General features: G+C 42.5%; 1 protein-coding gene across 28 annotated transcripts in view; it reads left to right on the top strand.

The window, feature by feature from the left end:
• LOC109886139 (butyrophilin subfamily 3 member A2-like) overlaps positions 1–20,223 on the top strand; it is a 164,248-nt gene that overhangs the window by 65,160 nt on the left and 78,865 nt on the right. For 16 of the 28 annotated variants that reach the window (XM_031791520.1, XM_031791524.1, XM_031791521.1 and 13 more), the window contains exons 6-14: positions 3,734–3,736; positions 6,623–6,643; positions 7,515–7,535; positions 9,982–10,002; positions 10,802–10,822; positions 11,406–11,426; positions 13,681–13,701; positions 14,501–14,521; positions 15,272–15,292. In XM_031791520.1, the coding sequence (XP_031647380.1) occupies positions 3,734–3,736; positions 6,623–6,643; positions 7,515–7,535; positions 9,982–10,002; positions 10,802–10,822; positions 11,406–11,426; positions 13,681–13,701; positions 14,501–14,521; positions 15,272–15,292 (171 nt within the window). The remainder of the gene's footprint in view (positions 1–3,733; positions 3,737–6,622; positions 6,644–7,514; positions 7,536–9,981; positions 10,003–10,801; positions 10,823–11,405; positions 11,427–13,680; positions 13,702–14,500; positions 14,522–15,271; positions 15,293–20,223) is intronic. The other 12 variants (XM_031791534.1, XM_031791538.1, XM_031791545.1 and 9 more) reach the window with 3 other exon arrangements.

A 20,223-nucleotide genomic window follows, 5' to 3' on the forward strand; every position in this document is an offset into this window, starting at 1 on the left:
ATCCATTCATCTCGATCCTGTACCAATTCTCTGTCCAGTGTCTTATCTAGTTTAAGAAGTATCTGTGCTATTTATATATGTTCTTAAATATATATATATTTAATATTTAATATATATAAATATATATATATTTACCGATTTAAACAGTAACCCCTTTCTCTCCTATCTCGCAAATACTACTAAGCGTCTCACTGTTTGACTTTATCTAAAATCATTGATTTTAGAAAAAACATGTCTATGAGTGGCAAATCTCTAAAGTCCTTACATTTCCTTATTAATCAATCTATCTTAATCCTAACAAAAATTCTAAATCATCACAGATGTCATATATTCCTGTCAAATGTAGTACTATTTAAATAAAAACCTCCTAATAGTCAAACAAAACCAAAACAAATGCTAACCATATCCTTCCTACACTTACAACCATATCAAATCCTTCCTACACTTACAACCATATCAAATCCTTCCTACACTGTGCATAGTGTGTGAAATACCTTGTCTACAATAAATTATCACCCCTAAGAACTTCAACTTATTTTTCTATGTAATTTCCTGCCCTATTGGCTTAATATATCTCCTATCCAAACCTCAATGTATCTTATCTCTCCCTATTTATTCTCAATGATAAATAGGATTTGTTTTCCTGTTGTAATACCAAATCAATAATAGCCAATTCAAAAACTTCACAGCTAATGTTGTAAAACAGAATCCTGAACCACTTTTTCATCTGCGGTTCAAACTAAAATTCTAACCCAAAACTGTAACTCCATTATAATTAATTTACCTTAAAACTAGTAACCCAAATGACCACAAATTCATTATACAAATGGCTCTCCCCTGAGGCTGATCAGATCCTAAGAGAGAGCCATGATAAGGTCAAAGGTTACACCACCCCTTTACATTCGTGTTCATCACCATATTAGACATATTAAAGAACTCTTTATCTTTAACCATTTTTATTCACTTGTCTAATTATTACTCAGAAAATAAAACTCCTAATATTCCATATGTGAGTGTACCCCTTTAAGATATCTTGTCTCTGGGAACAGGGAAATCCCCTTAACCCAAACATTTACTACAACAACGAAACCTAATAATTATGATAATCCCTTCACATCATTCGCTCCAAATCCCTCGATGTTTCATGCAACTCATTCAGTCTATTTCCAAATTGTCGCCCCAAAATATTTTATACACTGCCATACACTCAAACCACTGTGATAAACGTGTACTGTCCCTTTAAGATAAGACATTTACTTGTTCCCCGTAATGAAAACAGATCATGTTTTTAGAATACGTTAACTTCTCGTTCGAATTCACTGGCGTTACCTAACCAAAAATCAATACTCGGGAAAACAATCACAACTTTTTACGATTCAACTATTCTTACCTATTTTATAGTCCAAAGTAGTGCACTATATAGGGAATAGGACTCTCGTCTAAAGTAGTGCACTATATAGGGAATAGGACTCTCGTCCAAAGTAGTGCACTATATAGGGAATATGACTCTCGTCTAAAGTAGTGCACTATATAGGGAATAGGACTCTCGTCTAAAGTAGTGCACTATATAGGGAATAGGACTCTCGTCTAAAGTAGTGCACTATATAGGGAATAGGACTCTCGTCTAAAGTAGTGCACTATATAGGGAATAGGACTCTCATCTAAAGTAGTGCACTATATAGGGAATAGGACTCTCGTCTAAAGTAGTGCACTATATAGGGAATAGGACTCTCGTCTAAAGTAGTGCACTATATAGGGAATAGGACTCTCGTCTAAAGTAGTGCACTATATAGCCCAATTGAATGCCTAGCAATTCTGTTGCTAGCTGTAGCATCTTTTCAGACTATCCTTACGATATTCAGCTCCTTTAAAAAATATATATTTGGAACTTTTAGCCACTTTTTGAAAAGTAATTCTAAACTATAATGCACCCGTTTTCCCTCTAAATGCCACAACCCCTTTTCTCTGTTTAAATTTGAGGAACGGTGTTGTAAACGTAAAATGACGCCGCAAGTCAGCCTGCCTCTTGTAAAATATATATTCCCTATTCAGATTGAGTTCTGCTTTAAATTCTATCAACAAAGTAAAACCAACCGAAATTCTCAACTTTCTATACCCCAACATTTAAACGTACCATGTTCTGTGCTAAATTTATCGTATGTCAGTTGATTCATAAAAAATATATCATCCTGGTGGCACAAACCTGTATCGTATCTCTCCGTTATTCCCTACATTTAACTTTAGACTTTCTCTTCTATGATACATTTATTTAAATACGACTCCCATCTCAATACATTATTCCAGCAGATCATTTTGGGCAAAATAGCGTATTACATCGAAATTGTCTCGCCATTATTTTGAATGAATTCTTCTTTTCAATTCAACCTAAACAACATATTAAACGTTCAGTTCATATCTTATACAAACACTTACCATATTTTTCAGGCAAAACATTCAAATAGCTGTATTAACATCTATCGGTTTGTCTATCGGTTTCAAAGCTGAGATACGAACCTTAGTGTCCCGCTATTGAAATGATTGAGTTTTCGCCGCCAATAATTATTTTATTATAATTGTCTGTAGTCGCAAACTCTGGCACCAACAATTCCCAGAAAATAGTCCTAATTTAAACCCTTCCTGACTATTTTAGTAATATCAGCTTCTATTCAGGGTCTTTGTCTGACAGCCCTCGGCTGTATTTAGCCCCTCTGCCCGTTGTTTACCTATTTATTTGTTTAACCTCTTGCGTCTCATCTAGCCATCTGGAAATGCAAATGCGCTACGCTAAATGCTAATAGCACTCGTTAAAACTCAAACGTTCATTAAAACACATGCAGGGTACTGAATTAAAGCTACACTCGTTGTGAATCCAGCCAACAAGTCAGATTTTTAGAAGCTATTATCTGATAGCATGCAACACCCCAAAATACCTGAAGGGGACGTAAACAAAATAATTAGCATAGTCGGCGCTACACAAAACGCAGAAATAAAATATAAAACATTCAGTACCTTTGACGATCTTCTTTGTTGGCACTCCTAGATGTCCCATAAACATCACTATAGTTTTTTTTTCCGATTAAATCGGTCCATATATAGCCTAGATACCGATCTATGAAGACTGTGTGATCAAGGAAAAAACAGAGTTTTAAAACGCAACGTCATTTTTTTTAAATTATAAAAGTCGACGATAAACTTTCACAAAACACTTCGAAATACTTTTGTAATGCAACTTTAGGTATCAGTAAACGTTAATAATCTATCAAATTGATCACGGGGCGATGTGTATTCAATAGCTCCACGTCTTGAAATCATGTCCGGATATTTCTCATCCAAAACATCCTGTCGGAGACCGGAAGAAATGGGCTGTCTATCGCTCGTTTGATCGTTTGATCAAGAAACAAAGCCTAGGCAAATGACAAGACTGGCGACATCGTGTGGAAGCTGTAGGAATTGCAATCTAAGCCCCATGTAATTTGGATTCCATTCAACAATACATGCAATACATGCAAGTGGCGCATTGATATATTTTCCAGTTTTCAGTGATCAGATTTTCTTGCGCTTTTCGATGAAACGCACGTTCTGTTATAGTCACAGCCGTGATTTAACCAGTTTTAGAAACGTCAGAGTGTTTTCTATCCACACATACTAATCATATGCATATACTATATTCCTGGCATGAGTAGCAGGATGCTGAAATGTTGCGCGATTTTTAACAGAATGTTCGAAAAAGTAGGGGGTCGACTTAAGAGGTTAATAAGAAATTCTAACTTTTCAACATTTAGATGCCCATCAAAACCATACCTTTTCAACATCTAGCTGCCCATCAAAACCTTTTCTTTTGCTTTTTTTTTTCATTTTAAACAGAAATCAATATTCCTTCTGTCTTTCTGCTCCATATAATGGTAATCTCCCGTCCGGGCCCTCCTTTGAGGATTTACTACCCATATAATGGTAATCTCCCGTCCGGGCCCTCCTTTGAGGATTTACTACCCATATAATGGTAATCTCCCGTCCGGGCCCTCCTTTGAGGATTTACTACCCATATAATGGTAATCTCCCGTCCGGGCCCTCTGAGGATTTACTACCCATGTTTAATAAATCCTTACCGTTACTAGTAGCTATGGTATTTAATCACTTATCTATGCCCTTCCATTTAAATTTTTTTTACCTTCTATGTGCGTGTATTTATCGTTACACAGTTCATTTAGTTGCTCTCCCGTCTGACTATGTGTCTCTTTAATGTGTTTCTATATGTATTTCTCCTTTCTGGAAACTTCGTCTATAGACTTTTGATCGGACATTAACATTTCACCCGTTCTTTGTTTATTTTTACAGAACGACCGTCCTATCTAACAACACTTACTATATCCCACCCTTAATAACCCTTCGGCTTGCAAAACCAGGATTTATTAAGTTAAATTTTATTCATGGTAGTGCACCTTACCACAGGTAATTTCAGACCTGTTTCCTTCCTATCGATTTTGGTTAAAACACAAAGTAGAAACCCGTGACGTCACGTTCTCTGCCGCCCTTAGATCTGTATACCGGCCTGTTATTTTTAAACCTCACGCCTGAGGCCAGGTTTTAAATAACGAGTCAGACCCGTCTCCGTGCACGGCTTTCGGCTTTCCCTTCGGACGACAGAGGCAAGTTTGTGAAATCCACTCGAAGGACCAATTGTTAATGTAAATTAATTATGCCTGACCTTGACCCCGACTGGGAAAAGCACTGTTCGTTGGATCTAGTCACATGATTTTTGGCGTACGACCTTCAGATGACAGAGACGGGTATTTTAGATCCCGGTTCGAAGGACCAATTGTTACAGGAGTTATATTCCTCTATGTTTTAATACCCAATTAAAATTAAACACTGTCAATTCCTAAGAATTTGTAAGACTCTTATTTGCATGAAATGGACAGAGACCAGTCTCAAATCAACCAGCAGCGTTTATTCTCAAGAGTACTGAACATGATACAGTTTACTACAGGTAATAAACTGAAAATGACGTCATTAGTTTTCGAACTGTCCCGTCTCTTCTTGACACTTCTTGACACTGGTACAAAGGCAGTATAGTTCTCAAGCCTTCCCACATCGTCTATCCTAATTTAGATCATTTACGAGCCAAGGCCAGCCTAACATAATAGTGTTCTCATTAGTCAGTCCTGATTGAAATGTATACATAATTAGTCATTATTGATAAAAATTCCTTTAACACTACTGTATACATAATTAGTCATTATTGATAAAAAATTCCTTTAACACTACACTATATATTACACTGGTTAACTACACTATATATTAAACTGATTAACTACACTATATATTACACTGATTAACTACACTATATGTTACAATATATTATATACTATATATTACACTGGTTAACACACTACTTACTCAGCTGCAACATCAACACAATACAATAACTGTTTGTCTGAAGCTTCATGAAATGGGTTTCCATGGCTGAGCAGCGGTACACAAGCCTAAGATCACCATGTTCAATGCCAAGCATCGGGCGGAGTGATGTAAAGCTCGCCGCCATTGGGCTGTTATTCAATAAAATGTATTTATGAAGCCCTTTTTACATCAGCCGATGTCACGAAGTGCTGTACATTAACCCAGCCTTAAACCCCAAACAGCAAGCAATGCAGATGTAGAATCACGGTGGCTAGGAAAAACTCCCTAGAAAGGCCAGAACCTAGGAAGAAACCTGGAGAGGAACCAGGCTCTGAGGGGTGACCGGTCCTCTACTGAATGTACTTGGTAGGACAGAGGAACCAGACTCTGAGGGGTGACCAGTCCTCTACTGGCTGTACTGGGTAGAGCAAAGGAAACAGGCTATGAGGGGTGGCCAGTCCTCTACTGGCTGTACTGGGTAGACCAGAGGAAACAGGCTATGAGGGGTGACCAGTCCACTACTGGCTGTACTGGGTAGAGAGGAACCAGGTTCTGAGGGGTGACCAGTCCTCTACTGGCTGTGCCAGGTGGAGATTATGACAGAACATGGCCAAGATGTTCAAATGTTCATAGATGACCAGCAGGGTCAAATAATAATAATCACAGTGGTTGTAGAGGGTGCAACAGGTCAGCACCTCAGGAGTAAATGTCAGTTGGCTTTTCATAGCCGATCATTCAGAGTTTCTCTACCGCTCCTGCTGTCTCTAGAGAGTTGAAACCAGCAGGTCTGGGACAGGTAGCACGTCCGGTGAACAGGTCAGGGTTCCATAGCCGTAGGCAGAACAGTTGAAACTGGAGCAGCAGCACAACCAGGTGGACTGGGGACAGCAAGGAGTCATCAGGCCAGATCGTCCTGAGGCATTGTCCTAGGGCTCAGGTCCTCTGAGAGAAGAGAGAGAGGGAGACCTCACTAATGCTCTTGTGGCTGAATGGAAGCAAGTCCCCACAGCAATGTTCCATCATCTAGTGGAAAGCCTTCCCAGAATAGTGGAGGCTGTTATAGCAGCAAAGGGGGACCAACTCCATATTAATGCCCATGATTTTGGAATGAGATGTTCAATGAGCAGGTGTCCACATACTTTTGGTCATGTAGTGTTTAAATCTCTTGATTCAATCATTATTTAATTTTCACTATCTCACTATCTTTATTTCATTTTTACACCAGATGGACTCAAAGGAGAGCTGAGTAAGTAGTGTGTCTGTCTGTCGATCTGTCTGTGTTCCTGTCTGTCTGTCTGTCTGTCTGTCTGTCTGTCTGTCTGTCTGTCTGTCTGTCTGTCTGTCTGTCTGTCTGTCTGTCTGTCTGTCTGTCTGTCTGTCTGTCTGTCTGTCTGTCTGTCTATGTTCCTGTCTGTCTGTCTATGTTCCAGTCTGTCTGTCTGTGTTCCTGTCTGTCTGTCTGTGTTCCTGTTTGTCTGTCTATGTTCCTCTATATCTGTCTGTCTGTGTTCCTGTCTGTCTGTCTGTGTTCCTGTCTGTCTGTCTGTCTGTGTTCCTGTATATCTGTCTGTCTGTGTTCCTGTCTGTCTGTCTGTGTCCCTGTCTGTCTATGTTCCTCTACATCTGTCTGTTTGTGTTCCTGTCTGTCTGTCTGTCTGTCTGTCTGTCTGTCTGTCTGTCTGTCTGTCTGTCTGTCTGTCTGTCTGTCTGACTTTCTGTCTGTCTGTCTGTCTGTCTGTCTGTCTGTCTGTCTGTCTGTCTGTCTGTCTGTCTGTCTGTCTCTCTATGTTCCTGTGTATCTGTCTGTGTCTGTCTGTCTGTCTGTCTGTCTGTCTGTCTGTCTGTCTGTCTGTCTGTCTATGTTCCTGTCTGTCTGTCTGTCTGTCTGTCTGTCTATGTACCTGTCTTCATGTTCTAGTACCCATAATACATAATGTTTTATCTACTGTCTACAGAGGAGGTCAGAATAGAGAGGTTGTAGTCTATCTTCATATTCTAGTACCCATAATATATCATGTGTTATCTACTGTCTACAGAGGAGGTCAGAATAGAGAGGTTGTAGTCTGTCTTCATGTTCTAGTACCCATAATACATCATGTTTTATCTTCTGTCTACAGTGGAGCTCAGAGAAGAGAACAGTAAGTTGTGTGTGAAAGTCTTTGTGCTTCTACAACTGCATGCATGTATTTCATTGATTCAAGTGAAAACACTTGCCTTAAAATATACAGTATATCACAAAAGTGAGTACACCGCTCACATTTTTGTAAATATTTGAGTATATCTTTTCATGTGACAACACTGAAGAAATGACACTTTGCTACAATGTAAAGTAGTGAGTGTTCAGCTTGTATAACAGTGTAAATTTGCTGTCCCCTCAAAATAACTCAACACACAGCTATTAATGTCTAAGCCCCTGGCAACAAAAGTGACTACACCCCTAAGTGAAAATGTCCAAATTGATATACTGTATATAAACTATATATTACACAGATTAACTACACTATATATTACACTGATTAACTACACTATATATATTAAAGTATGTGGACAACTCTTTAAATCAGTAGATTCTATTTCAGCCACACCCGTTGCTGACAGGTGTATAAAATGAAGCACACAGCCATGCAATCTCCATAGACAAACAATGTCAGTAGAATGTTCTTACTGAAGAGCTCAGTGACTTTCAACGTGGCCCTGTTTTAGGATGCCACCTTTCCATCAAGTCAGTTCGTCAAGTTTCAGCCCTGCTAGAGCTGCCCCGGGCAAGTGTAAGTGCTGTTATTGTTTAGTGGAAACATGTAGGAGCAAAAATGTGTCAGCCGTTTAGTGGTAGGCCACAAAATCTCACAGAATGGGACCGTCAAGTGTTGAAGTGTGTAAAACTCGTCTGTCCTCGGTTGCAACACTCACTACAGAATTGGCCTCTGGAAGCAACGTCAACACAATAACTGTTTGTCTGGAGCTTCATGAAATGGGTTTCCATGGCCGAGCAGCCGCACACAAGCCTAAGATCACCATGCTCAATGCCAAGCGTCGGGTGGAGTGGTGTAAAGTGTGATGAATCACGTGATGAATCACTCTTCACCATCTGGCAGTGATACTGAGGAATCTGAGTTTGGCGGATGCCAGGATAACACTATCTGCCCCAATGCATAGTGTCAACTGTAAAGTTTGGTGGGGGAGGAATAATGGCCTGGGGTTGTTTTTCATGGTTCGGGCCTCTTAGTTCCAGGGAAGGGAAATCTTAACCATACAATTACATTCTAGACGATTCTGTGCTTCCAACTTTGTGGCAACAGTTTGGGGAAGGCCCTTTCATGTTTCAGTATGACAATGTCCCCGTGCAGATAGCTATGTCCATACAGAAATGGTTTGTTGAGATTGGTGTGGAAGAACTTGACTGGCCTTCACAGATCCCTGACCTCAACCTCACCGAACACCTTTGGGATGAATTGGAACGCCGACTGCGAGCCAGGCCTAATCGCCCAGCATCAACTGATCAATCAAATGTATTTATGAATCCCTTTTTACATCAGCCGATGTCACAAAGTGCTGTACAGAAACCCAGCCTAAAACCCCAAACAGCAAGCAATGCAGATGTAGAAGCACAGTGCCTAGGAAAAACTCCCTAGAAAGGCAGGAACCTAGGAAGAAACCTAGAGAGGAACCAGGCTCTGAGGGGTGACCAGTCGTCTCCTGGATGTACTGGGTAGACCAGAGGAACCACGCTCTGAGGGGTGACCAGTCCTCTACTGGCTGTACTGGGTAGAGAGGAACCAGGCTCTGAGGGGTGACCAGTCGTCTCCTGGATGTACTGGGTAGACCAGAAGAACCAGGCTCTGAGGGGTGACCAGTCGTCTCCTGGATGTACTGGGTAGACCAGAGGAACCAGACTCTGAGGGGTGACCAGTCCTCTACTGGCTTAATGTTCTCTCCATGTACCTGTCTGTCTGTCTATCTACATCTCTGTCTATGTCTCTGTCTGTCTGTCTGTCTGTCTGTCTGTCTGTCTGTCTGTCTGTCTGTCTGTCTGTCTGTCTGTCTGTCTGTCTGTCTGTCTGTCTGTCTGTCTGTCTGTCTGTCTGTCTGTCTGTCTGTCTGTCTGTCTGTCTGTCTGTCTGTCTGTCTGTCTGTCTGTCTGTCTGTCGTCTGTCTGTCTGTCTGTCTGTCTGTCTGTCTGTCTGTCTGTCTGTCTGTCTGTCTGTCTGTCTGTCTGTCTGTCTGTCTGTCTGTCTGTCTGTCTGTCTGTCTGTCTGTCTGTCTGTCTGTCTGTCTGTCTGTCTGTCTGTCTGTCTGTCTGTCTGTCTGTCTGTCTGTCTGTCTGTCTGTCTGTCTGTCTGTCTGTCTGTCTGTCTGTCTGTCTGTCTGTCTGTCTGTCTGTCTGTCTGTCTGTCTGTCTGTCTGTCTGTCTGTCTGTCTGTCTGTCTGTCTGTCTGTCTGTCTGTCTGTCTGTCTGTCTGTCTGTCTGTCTGTCTGTCGTCTGTCTGTCTGTCTGTCTGTCTGTCTGTCTGTCTGTCTGTCTGTCTGTCTGTCTTCATGTTCTAGTACCCATAATACATAATGTTTTATCTTCTCTTTCTACAGACAAGCTCAAAATAGAGACTGGTGAGTTGAACAACTGCATGTATTTCATTGATTTAAGTGAAAACACTTTCATAAAAAATATATACTGTATGAATCTCATGATTCAATCATTATTTAAGTGAAATCAAATCAAATCAAATGTATTTATATAGCCCTTCGTACATCAGCTGATATATCAAAGTGCTGTACAGAAACCCAGCCTAAAAGTGTAGAAGCACGGTGGCTAGGAAAAACTCCCTAGAAAGGCTAAAACTTAGGAAGAAACTTAGAGAGGACCCAGGCTATGTGGGGTGGCCAGTCCTCTTCTGGCTGTGCCGGGTGGAGATTTTAACAGAACATGGCCAAGATGTTCAAATGTTCATAAATGACCAGCATGGTCAAATAATAATAATCACAGGCAGAACAGTTGAAACTGGAGCAGCAGCACGGCCAGGTGGACTGTGGACAGCAAGGAGTCATCAGGCCAGATTGTCCTGAGGCATGGTCCTAGGGCTCAGGTCCTCGGAGAGAGAGAAAGAAAGAGAGAAAGAGAGAATTAGAGAGAGCATACTTAAATTCACGCAGGACACCGGATAAGACAGGAGAAGTACTCCAGATATAACAAACTGACCCTACCCCCCCGACACATAAACTACTGCAGCATAAATACTGGAGGCTGAGACAGGAGGGGTCAGGAGACACTGTTCCTGTCTGTCTGTGTTCTTGTCCGTCTCTCTGTGTTCCTGTCTGTCTATGTTCCTGTGTATCTGTCTGTCTGTGTATGTACCTGTCTTCATGTTCTAGTACCCATAATACATCATGTTTTATCTTCTGTCTACAGACAACGTCAAAATGGAGAGGGGTGAGTTGAACAACTGCATGTATTTCATTGATTTAAGTGAAAACACTTTCCTTAAAAATATATACTGTATGAATCTCATGATTCAATGATTATTTAAGTGAAAAGGTCAGAATAGAGAGGAGGTAGTCTGTCTTCATGTTCTAGTACCCATAATACATCATGTTTTATCTACTGTCTACAGAGGTCAGAATAGAGAGGATGTAGTCAGGCTTCATGTTCTAGTACCCATAATACATCATGTTTTATCTACTGTCTACAGAGGAGGTCAGAATAGAGAGGTTGTAGTCTATCTTCATGTTCTAGTACCCATAATACATCATGTGTTATCTACTGTCTACAGAGGAGGTCAGAATAGAGAGGTTGTAGTCTGTCTTCATGTTCTAGTACCCATAATACATCATGTTTTATCTACTGTCTACAGAGGAGGTCAGAATAGAGAGGTTGTAGTCTATCTTCATGTTCTAGTACCCATAATACATCATGTGTTATCTACTGTCTACAGAGGAGGTCAGAATAGAGAGGTTGTAGTCTGTCTTCATGTTCTAGTACCCATAATACATCATGTTTTATCTTCTGTCTACAGAGGAGCTCAGAGAAGAGAACAGTAAGTTGTGTGTGAAAGTCTTTGTGCTTCTACAACTGCATGCATGTATTTCATTGATTCAAGTGAAAACACTTGCCTTAAAATATACAGTATATCACAAAAGTGAGTACACCGCTCACATTTTTGTAAATATTTGAGTATATCTTTTCATGTGACAACACTGAAGAAATGACACTTTGCTACAATGTAAAGTAGTGAGTGTTCAGCTTGTATAACAGTGTAAATTTGCTGTCCCCTCAAAATAACTCAACACACAGCTATTAATGTCTAAGCCGCTGGCAACAAAAGTGACTACACCCCTAAGTGAAAATGTCCAAATTGATATACTGTATATACACTATATATTACACTGATTAACTACACTATATATTACACTGATTAACTACACTATATATTACACTGATTAACTACACTATATATTACACTGATTAACTACACTATATATATTAAAGTATGTGGACAACTCTTTAAATCAGTAGATTCTATTTCAGCCACACCCGTTGCTGACAGGTGTATAAAATGAAGCACACAGCCATGCAATCTCCATAGACAAACAATGTCAGTAGAATGTTCTTACTGAAGAGCTCAGTGACTTTCAACGTGGCCCTGTCTTAGGATGCCACCTTTCCATCAAGTCAGTTCGTCAAGTTTCAGCCCTGCTAGAGCTGCCCCGGGCAAGTGTAAGTGCTGTTATTGTTTAGTGGAAACATGTAGGGGCAAAAATGTGTCAGCCGTTTAGTGGTAGGCCACAAAATCTCACAGAATGGGACCGTCAAGTGTTGAAGTGTGTAAAACTCGTCTGTCCTCGGTTGCAACACTCACTACAGAATTGGCCTCTGGAAGCAACGTCAACACAATAACTGTTTGTCTGGAGCTTCATGAAATGGGTTTCCATGGCCGAGCAGCCGCACACAAGCCTAAGATCACCATGCTCAATGCCAAGCGTCGGGTGGAGTGGTGTAAAGTGTGATGAATCACGTGATGAATCACTCTTCACCATCTGGCAGTGATACTGAGGAATCTGAGTTTGGCGGATGCCAGGATAACACTATCTGCCCCAATGCATAGTGTCAACTGTAAAGTTTGGTGGGGGAGGAATAATGGCCTGGGGTTGTTTTTCATGGTTCGGGCCCCTTAGTTCCAGGGAAGGGAAATCTTAACCATACAATTACATTCTAGACGATTCTGTGCTTCCAACTTTGTGGCAACAGTTTGGGGAAGGCCCTTTCCTGTTTCAGTATGACAATGTCCCCGTGCAGATAGCTATGTCCATACAGAAATGGTTTGTTGAGATTGGTGTGGAAGAACTTGACTGGCCTTCACAGATCCCTGACCTCAACCTCACCGAACACCTTTGGGATGAATTGGAACGCCGACTGCGAGCCAGGCCTAATCGCACAGCATCAACTGATCAATCAAATGTATTTATGAATCCCTTTTTACATCAGCCGATGTCACAAAGTGCTGTACAGAAACCCAGCCTAAAACCCCAAACAGCAAGCAATGCAGATGTAGAAGCACAGTGCCTAGGAAAAACTCCCTAGAAAGGCAGGAACCTAGGAAGAAACCTAGAGAGGAACCAGGCTCTGAGGGGTGACCAGTCGTCTCCTGGATGTACTGGGTAGACCAGAGGAACCACGCTCTGAGGGGTGACCAGTCCTCTACTGGCTGTACTGGGTAGAGAGGAACCAGGCTCTGAGGGGTGACCAGTCGTCTCCTGGATGTACTGGGTAGACCAGAGGAACCAGGCTCTGAGGGGTGACCAGTCGTCTCCTGGATGTACTGGGTAGACCAGAGGAACCAGACTCTGAGGGGTGACCAGTCCTCTACTGGCTTAATGTTCTCTCCATGTACCTGTCTGTCTGTCTATCTACGTCTCTGTCTCTGTCTCTGTCTCTGTCTCTGTCTCTGTCTCTGTCTCTGTCTCTGTCTCTGTCTCTGTCTATGTCTATGTCTATGTCTATGTCTATGTCTATGTCTGTCTGTCTGTCTGTCTGTCTGTCTGTCTGTCTGTCTGTCTGTCTGTCTGTCTGTCTGTCTGTCTGTCTGTCTGTCTGTCTGTCTGTCTGTCTGTCTGTCTGTCTGTCTGTCTGTCTGTCTGTCTGTCTGTCTGTCTGTCTGTCTGTCTGTCTGTCTGTCTGTCTGTCTGTCTGTCTGTCTGTCTGTCTGTCTGTCTGTCTGTCTGTCTGTCTATGTACCTGTCTTCATGTTCTAGTACCCATAATACATCATGTTTTATCTTCTCTTTCTACAGACAAGCTCAAAATAGAGACTGGTGAGTTGAACAACTGCATGTATTTCATTGATTTAAGTGAAAACACTTTCATAAAAAATATATACTGTATGAATCTCATGATTCAATCATTATTTAAGTGAAATCAAATCAAATCAAATGTATTTATATAGCCCTTCGTACATCAGCTGATATATCAAAGTGCTGTACAGAAACCCAGCCTAAAAGTGTAGAAGCACGGTGGCTAGGAAAAACTCCCTAGAAAGGCTAAAACTTAGGAAGAAACTTAGAGAGGACCCAGGCTATGTGGGGTGGCCAGTCCTCTTCTGGCTGTGCCGGGTGGAGATTTTAACAGAACATGGCCAAGATGTTCAAATGTTCATAAATGACCAGCATGGTCAAATAATAATAATCACAGGCAGAACAGTTGAAACTGGAGCAGCAGCACGGCCAGGTGGACTGTGGACAGCAAGGAGTCATCAGGCCAGATTGTCCTGAGGCATGGTCCTAGGGCTCAGGTCCTCAGAGAGAGAGAAAGAAAGAGAGAAAGAGAGAATTAGAGAGAGCATACTTAAATTCACACAGGACACCGGATAAGACAGGAGAAGTACTCCAGATATAACAAACTGACCCTACCCCCCCGACACATAAACTACTGCAGCATAAATACTGGAGGCTGAGACAGGAGGGGTCAGGAGACACTGTTCCTGTCTGTCTGTGTTCTTGTCCGTCTCTCTGTGTTCCTGTCTGTCTATGTTCCTGTGTATCTGTCTGTCTGTGTATGTACCTGTCTTCATGTTCTAGTACCCATAATACATCATGTTTTATCTTCTGTCTACAGACAACGTCAAAATGGAGAGGGGTGAGTTGAACAACTGCATGTATTTCATTGATTTAAGTGAAAACACTTTCCTTAAAAAATATATACTGTATGATCCTCATGATTCAATGATTATTTAAGTGAAAAGGTCAGAATAGAGAGGATGTAGTCTGTCTCCATGTTCTAATACCCATAATACATCATGTTTTATCTACTGTCTACAGAGGAGGTCAGAATAGAGAGGAGGTAGTCTGTCTTCATGTTCTAGTACCCATAATACATCATGTTTTATCTACTGTCTACAGAGGAGGTCAGAATAGAGAGGATGTAGTCTGTCTTCATGTTCTAGTACCCATAATACATCATGTTTTATCTACTGTCTACAGAGGAGGTCAGAATAGAGAGGATGTAGTCTGTCTTCATGTTCTAGTACCCATAATACATCATGTTTTATCTACTGTCTACAGAGGAGGTCAGAATAGAGAGGATGTAGTCTGTCTTCATGTTCTAGTACCCATAATACATCATGTTTTATCTACTGTCTACAGAGGAGGTCAGAATAGAGAGGATGTAGTCTGTCTTCATGTTCTAGTACCCATAATACATCATGTTTTATCTACTGTCTACAGAGGAGGTCAGAATAGAGAGGATGTAGTCTGTCTTTCTTGTTCTAGTACCCATAATACATCATGTTTTATCTACTATCTACAGAGGAGGTCAGAATAGAGAGGATGTAGTCTGTCTTCATGTTCTAGTACCCATAATACATCATGTTTTATCTTCTGTCTACAGAGAAGTTCAGAAAAGACAACGGTAAGTTGTCTGTGAAAGTCTGTGTGCTTCCACAACTGCATGTATTTAATTAATTTAAGTGAAAACACTTGCCTTAAAATATACAGTATATCACAAAAGTGAGTACACCGCTCACATTTTTGTAAATATTTGAGTATATCTTTTCATGTGACAACACTGAAGAAATGACACTTTGCTACAATGTAAAGTAGTGAGTGTACAGCTTGTATAACAGTGTAAATTTGCTGTCCCCTCAAAATAACTCAACACACAGCCATTAATGTCTAAGCCCCTGGCAACAAAAGTGAGTACACCCCTAAATGAAAATGTCCAAATTGGGCCCAACTAGCCATTTTCCCTCCCCGGTGTCATGTGACTCGTTAGTGTTACAAGGTCTTAGGTGTGAATGGGGAGCAGGTGTGTTAAATTTTGTGTCATCGCTCTCACACTCCCTCATACTGACTGGAAGTTCAACATGGCACCTGATGGCAAAGAACTCTCTGAGGATCTGAAAAAAAATATTTTTGCTCTACATAAAGATGGCCTGGGCTATAAGAAGATTGCCAAGACCCTGAAACTGAGCTGAGACCATACAGCGGTTTAACTGGACAGGTTCCACTCAGAACAGGCCTCGCCATGGTCGACCAAAGAAGTTGAGTGCACGTGCTCAGCGTCATATCCAGAGGTTGTCTTTGGGAAATAGACATATGAGTGCTGCCAGCATTGCTGCAGAGGTTGAAGGGGTGGGGGGTCAGCCTGTCAGTGCTCAGACCATACGCCGTACACTGCATCAAATTGGTCTGCATGGCTGTCGTCCCAGAAGGAAGCCTCTTCTAAAGATGATGCACAAGAAAGCCCGCAAACAGTTTGCTGAAGACAAGCAGACTAAGGACATGGATTACTGGAACCATGTCCTGTGGTCTGATGAGACCAAGATAAACTTATTTGGTTCAGATGGTGTCAAGCGTGTGTGGCGACAACCAGGTGAGGAGTACAAAGACAAGTGTGTCTTGCCTACAGTCAAGCATGGTGATGGGAGTGTCATGGTCTGGGGCTGCATGAGTCCCCAACCCTCTAGACGACCAGTTTTGATAGCCTTTAGCCGCACCCTCATACTACTCCTCCTCTGTTCTGCGGGTGATGTGGAAATAAACCCAAGCCCTGCATGTCCCCAGGCACCCTCATTTGTTGACTTCTGTGATCGGAAAAGCCTCGGTTTCATGCATGTCAACATCAGAAGCCTCAACCCTAAGTTTCTTTTACTCACTGCTTTAGCACACTCTGCTAACCCTAATGTCCTTGCCGTGTCTGAATCCTGGCTCAGGAAGGCCAGGATTCTGAGATTTCCATACCCAACTATAACATTTTCCGTCAAGATAGAACTGCCAAAGGTGGAGGAGCTGCAGTCTACTGCAGAGAGCCTGCAAAGTAATGTCATACTTTCCAGGTCCATACCCAAACAGTTCGAACTACTAATTTAAAAAATTAGTCTCTCACTGTTGCCGCCTGCTACTGACCCCCCTCAGCTCCCAGCTGTGCCCTGGACACCATTTGTGAATTGATCGCCCCCCCATCTAGCTTCAGAGTTTGTTCTGTTAGGTGACCTAAACTGGGATATGCTTAACACCCCGGCAGTCCTACAATCTAAGCTAGATGCCCTCAATCTCACACAAATCATCAAGGAACCCACCAGGTACAACCCTAACTCTGTAAACAAGGGCACCCTCATAGACGTCATCCTGACCAACTGGCCCTCCAAATACACCTCTGCTGTCTTCAACCAGGATCTCAGCGATCACTGCCTCATTGCCTGTATCCGCTACGGATCCGCAGTCAAACGACCACCCCTCATCACTGTCAAACGCTCCCTAAAACACTTCTGTGAGCAGGCCTTTCTATTTGACCTGGCCCGGGTATCCTGGAAGGACATTGACCTCATCCCGTCAGTTGAGGATGCCTGGTCATTCTTTAAAAGTAACTTCCTCACCATTTTAGATAAGCATGCTCCGTTCAAAAAATGCAGAACTAAGAACAGATATAGCCCTTGGTTCACTCCAGACCTGACTGCCCTCGACCAGCACAAAAACATCCTGTGGCGGACTGCAATAGCATCGAATAGTCCCCGCGACATGCAACTGTTCAGGGAAGTCAGGAACCAATACACGCAGTCAGTCAGGAAAGCTAAGGCCAGCTTCTTCAGGCTGAAATTAGCATCCTGTAGCTCCAACTCCAAAAACTTCTGGGACACTGTGAAGTCCATGGAGAACAAGAGCACCGCCTCCCAGCTGCCCACTGCACTGAGGCTAGGTAACACGGTCACCACAAATAAATCCATGATTATCGAAAACTTCAACAAGCATTTCTCAACGGCTGGCCATGCCTTCCGCCTGGCTACTCCAACCTCGGCCAACAGCTCCGCCCCCCCCCGCAGCTACTCCCCCAAGCCTTTCCAGGTTCTCATTTACCCAAATCCAAATAGCAGATGTTCTGAAACCTGGACCCGTACAAATCAGCTGGGCTTGACAATCTGGACCCTCTATTTCTGAAACTATCCGCCGCCATTGTCGCAACCCCTATTACCAGCCTGTTCAACCTCTCTTTCATATCGTTTGAGATCCCCAAGGATTGGAAAGCTGCCGCAGTCATCCCCCTCTTCAAAGGGGGAGACACCCTGGACCCAAACTGTTACAGACCTATATCCAATCCATCCTGCCCTGCCTATCTAAGGTCTTCGAAAGCCAAGTCAACAAACAGGTCACTGACCATGTCGAATCCCACCGTACCTTCTCCGCTGTGCAATCTGGTTTCCGAGCCGGTCAAGGGTGCACCTCAGCCACGCTCAAGGTACTAAACGATATCATAACCGCCATCGATAAAAGACAGTACTGTGCAGCCGTCTTCATCGACCTTGCCAAGGCTTTCGACTCTGTCAATCACCATATTCTTATCGACAGACTCAGTAGCCTCGGTTTTTCTGATGACTGCCTTGCCTGGTTCACCAACTACTTTGCAGACAGAGTTCAGTGTGTCAAATCGGAGGGCATGCTGTCCGGTCCTCTGGCAGTCTCTATGGGGGTGCCACAGGGTTAAATTCTCGGGCCGACTCTTTTCTCTGTATATATCAATGATGTTGCTCTTGCTGCGGGCGATTCCCTGATCCACCTCTACGCAGATGACACCATTCTGTATACTTCCGGCCCATCCTTGGACACTGTGCTATCTAACCTCCAAACGAGCTTCAATGCCATACAACACTCCTTCCGTGGCCTCCAACTGCTCTTATACGCTAGTAAAACCAAATGCATGCTTTTCAACTGGTCGCTGCCTGCACCCGCACACCCGACTAGCATCACCCCCCTGGATGGTTCCGACCTTGAATATATGGACATCTATAAGTACCTAGGTGTCTGGCTAGACTGTAAACTTTCCTTCCAGACTCATATCAAACATCTCCAATCGAAAATCAAATCTAGAGTCGGCTTTCTATTCCGCAACAAAGCCTCCTTCACTCACGCCGCCAAACTTACCCTAGTAAAACTGACTATCCTACCGATCCTCGACTTCGGCGATGTCATCTACAAAATTGCTTCCAACACTCTACTCAGCAAACTGGATGCAGTTTATTACAGTGCCATCCGTTTTGTCACTAAAGCACCTTATACCACCCACCACTGCGACCAGTATGCTCTAGTCGGCTGGCCCTCGCTACATATTCGTCTCCAGACCCACTGGCTCCAGGTCATCTACAAGTCGGCGGCAGCGTAGCCTAGTGGTTAGAGTGTTGGACTAGTAACCGGAAGGTTGCGAGTTCAAACCCCCGAGCTGACAAGGTACAAATCTGTCGTTCTGCCCCTGAACAGGCAGTTAACCCACTGTTCCCAGGCCGTCATTGAAAATAAGAATGTGTTCTTAACTGACTTGCCTGGTTAAATAAAGGTTAAAAAAAAGTCCATGATAGGTAAAGCTCCGTCTTATCTCAGTTCACTGGTCACTTAGGGTTAGGGTTTTGTTGCCAGCTGTTTAGACATGAATATCTGTGTGTTGAGTTATTTTGAGGGGACAGCAAATTTACACTGTTATACAAGCTGAACACTCACTACTTTACATTGTAGCAAAGTGTCATTTCTTCAGTGTTGTCTCATGAAAATAAATACTCAAATATTTACAAAAATGTGAGGGGTGTACTCACTTTTGTGATATACTGTATATACACTATATATTACACTGATTAACTACACTATATATTACACTGATTAACTACACTATATATTACACTGATTAACTACACTATATATTACACTGATTAACTACACTATATATACAAAAGTATGTGGACAACTCTTTAAATCAGTAGATTCTATTTCAGCCACACCCGTTGCTGACAGGTGTATCAAATCAAGCACACAGCCATGCAATCTCCATAGACAAACATTGTCAGTAGAATGGCCTTACTGAAGAGCTCAGTGTCTTTCAACGTTGCACTGTCTTAGAATGCCACCTTTCCAACAAGTCAGTTCATCAAGTTTCTGCCCTGCTAGAGCTGCCCCGGTCAACTGTAAGTGCTGTTATTGTTTAGTGGAAACATGTAGGAGCAAAAATGTGTCAGCCGTTTAGTGGTAGGCCACAGAATCTCACAGAATGGGACCGCCAAGTGTTGAAGTGCGTAAAACTCGCAACACTCACTACAGAGTTCCAAACTGCCTCTGGATGCAACGTCAACACAATAACTGTTTGTCTGGAGCTTCATGAAATGGGTTTCCATGGCCGAGCAGCCGCACACAAGCCTAAGATCACCATGCTCAATGCCAAGCATCGGGTGGAGTGGTGTAAAGCTCACCGCCATTGAACTCTGGACTAGTGGAAATACGTTCTCAGGAGTGAAGAATCAATATTCACCATCTGGCAGTCTAACAGATGAATCTGGGTTTGGCGGATGCCAGGAGAACACTACC

Source organism: Oncorhynchus kisutch, linkage group LG16 (assembly GCF_002021735.2).
Source record: "Oncorhynchus kisutch isolate 150728-3 linkage group LG16, Okis_V2, whole genome shotgun sequence".
NCBI classification, from domain to species: domain Eukaryota; kingdom Metazoa; phylum Chordata; class Actinopteri; order Salmoniformes; family Salmonidae; genus Oncorhynchus; species Oncorhynchus kisutch.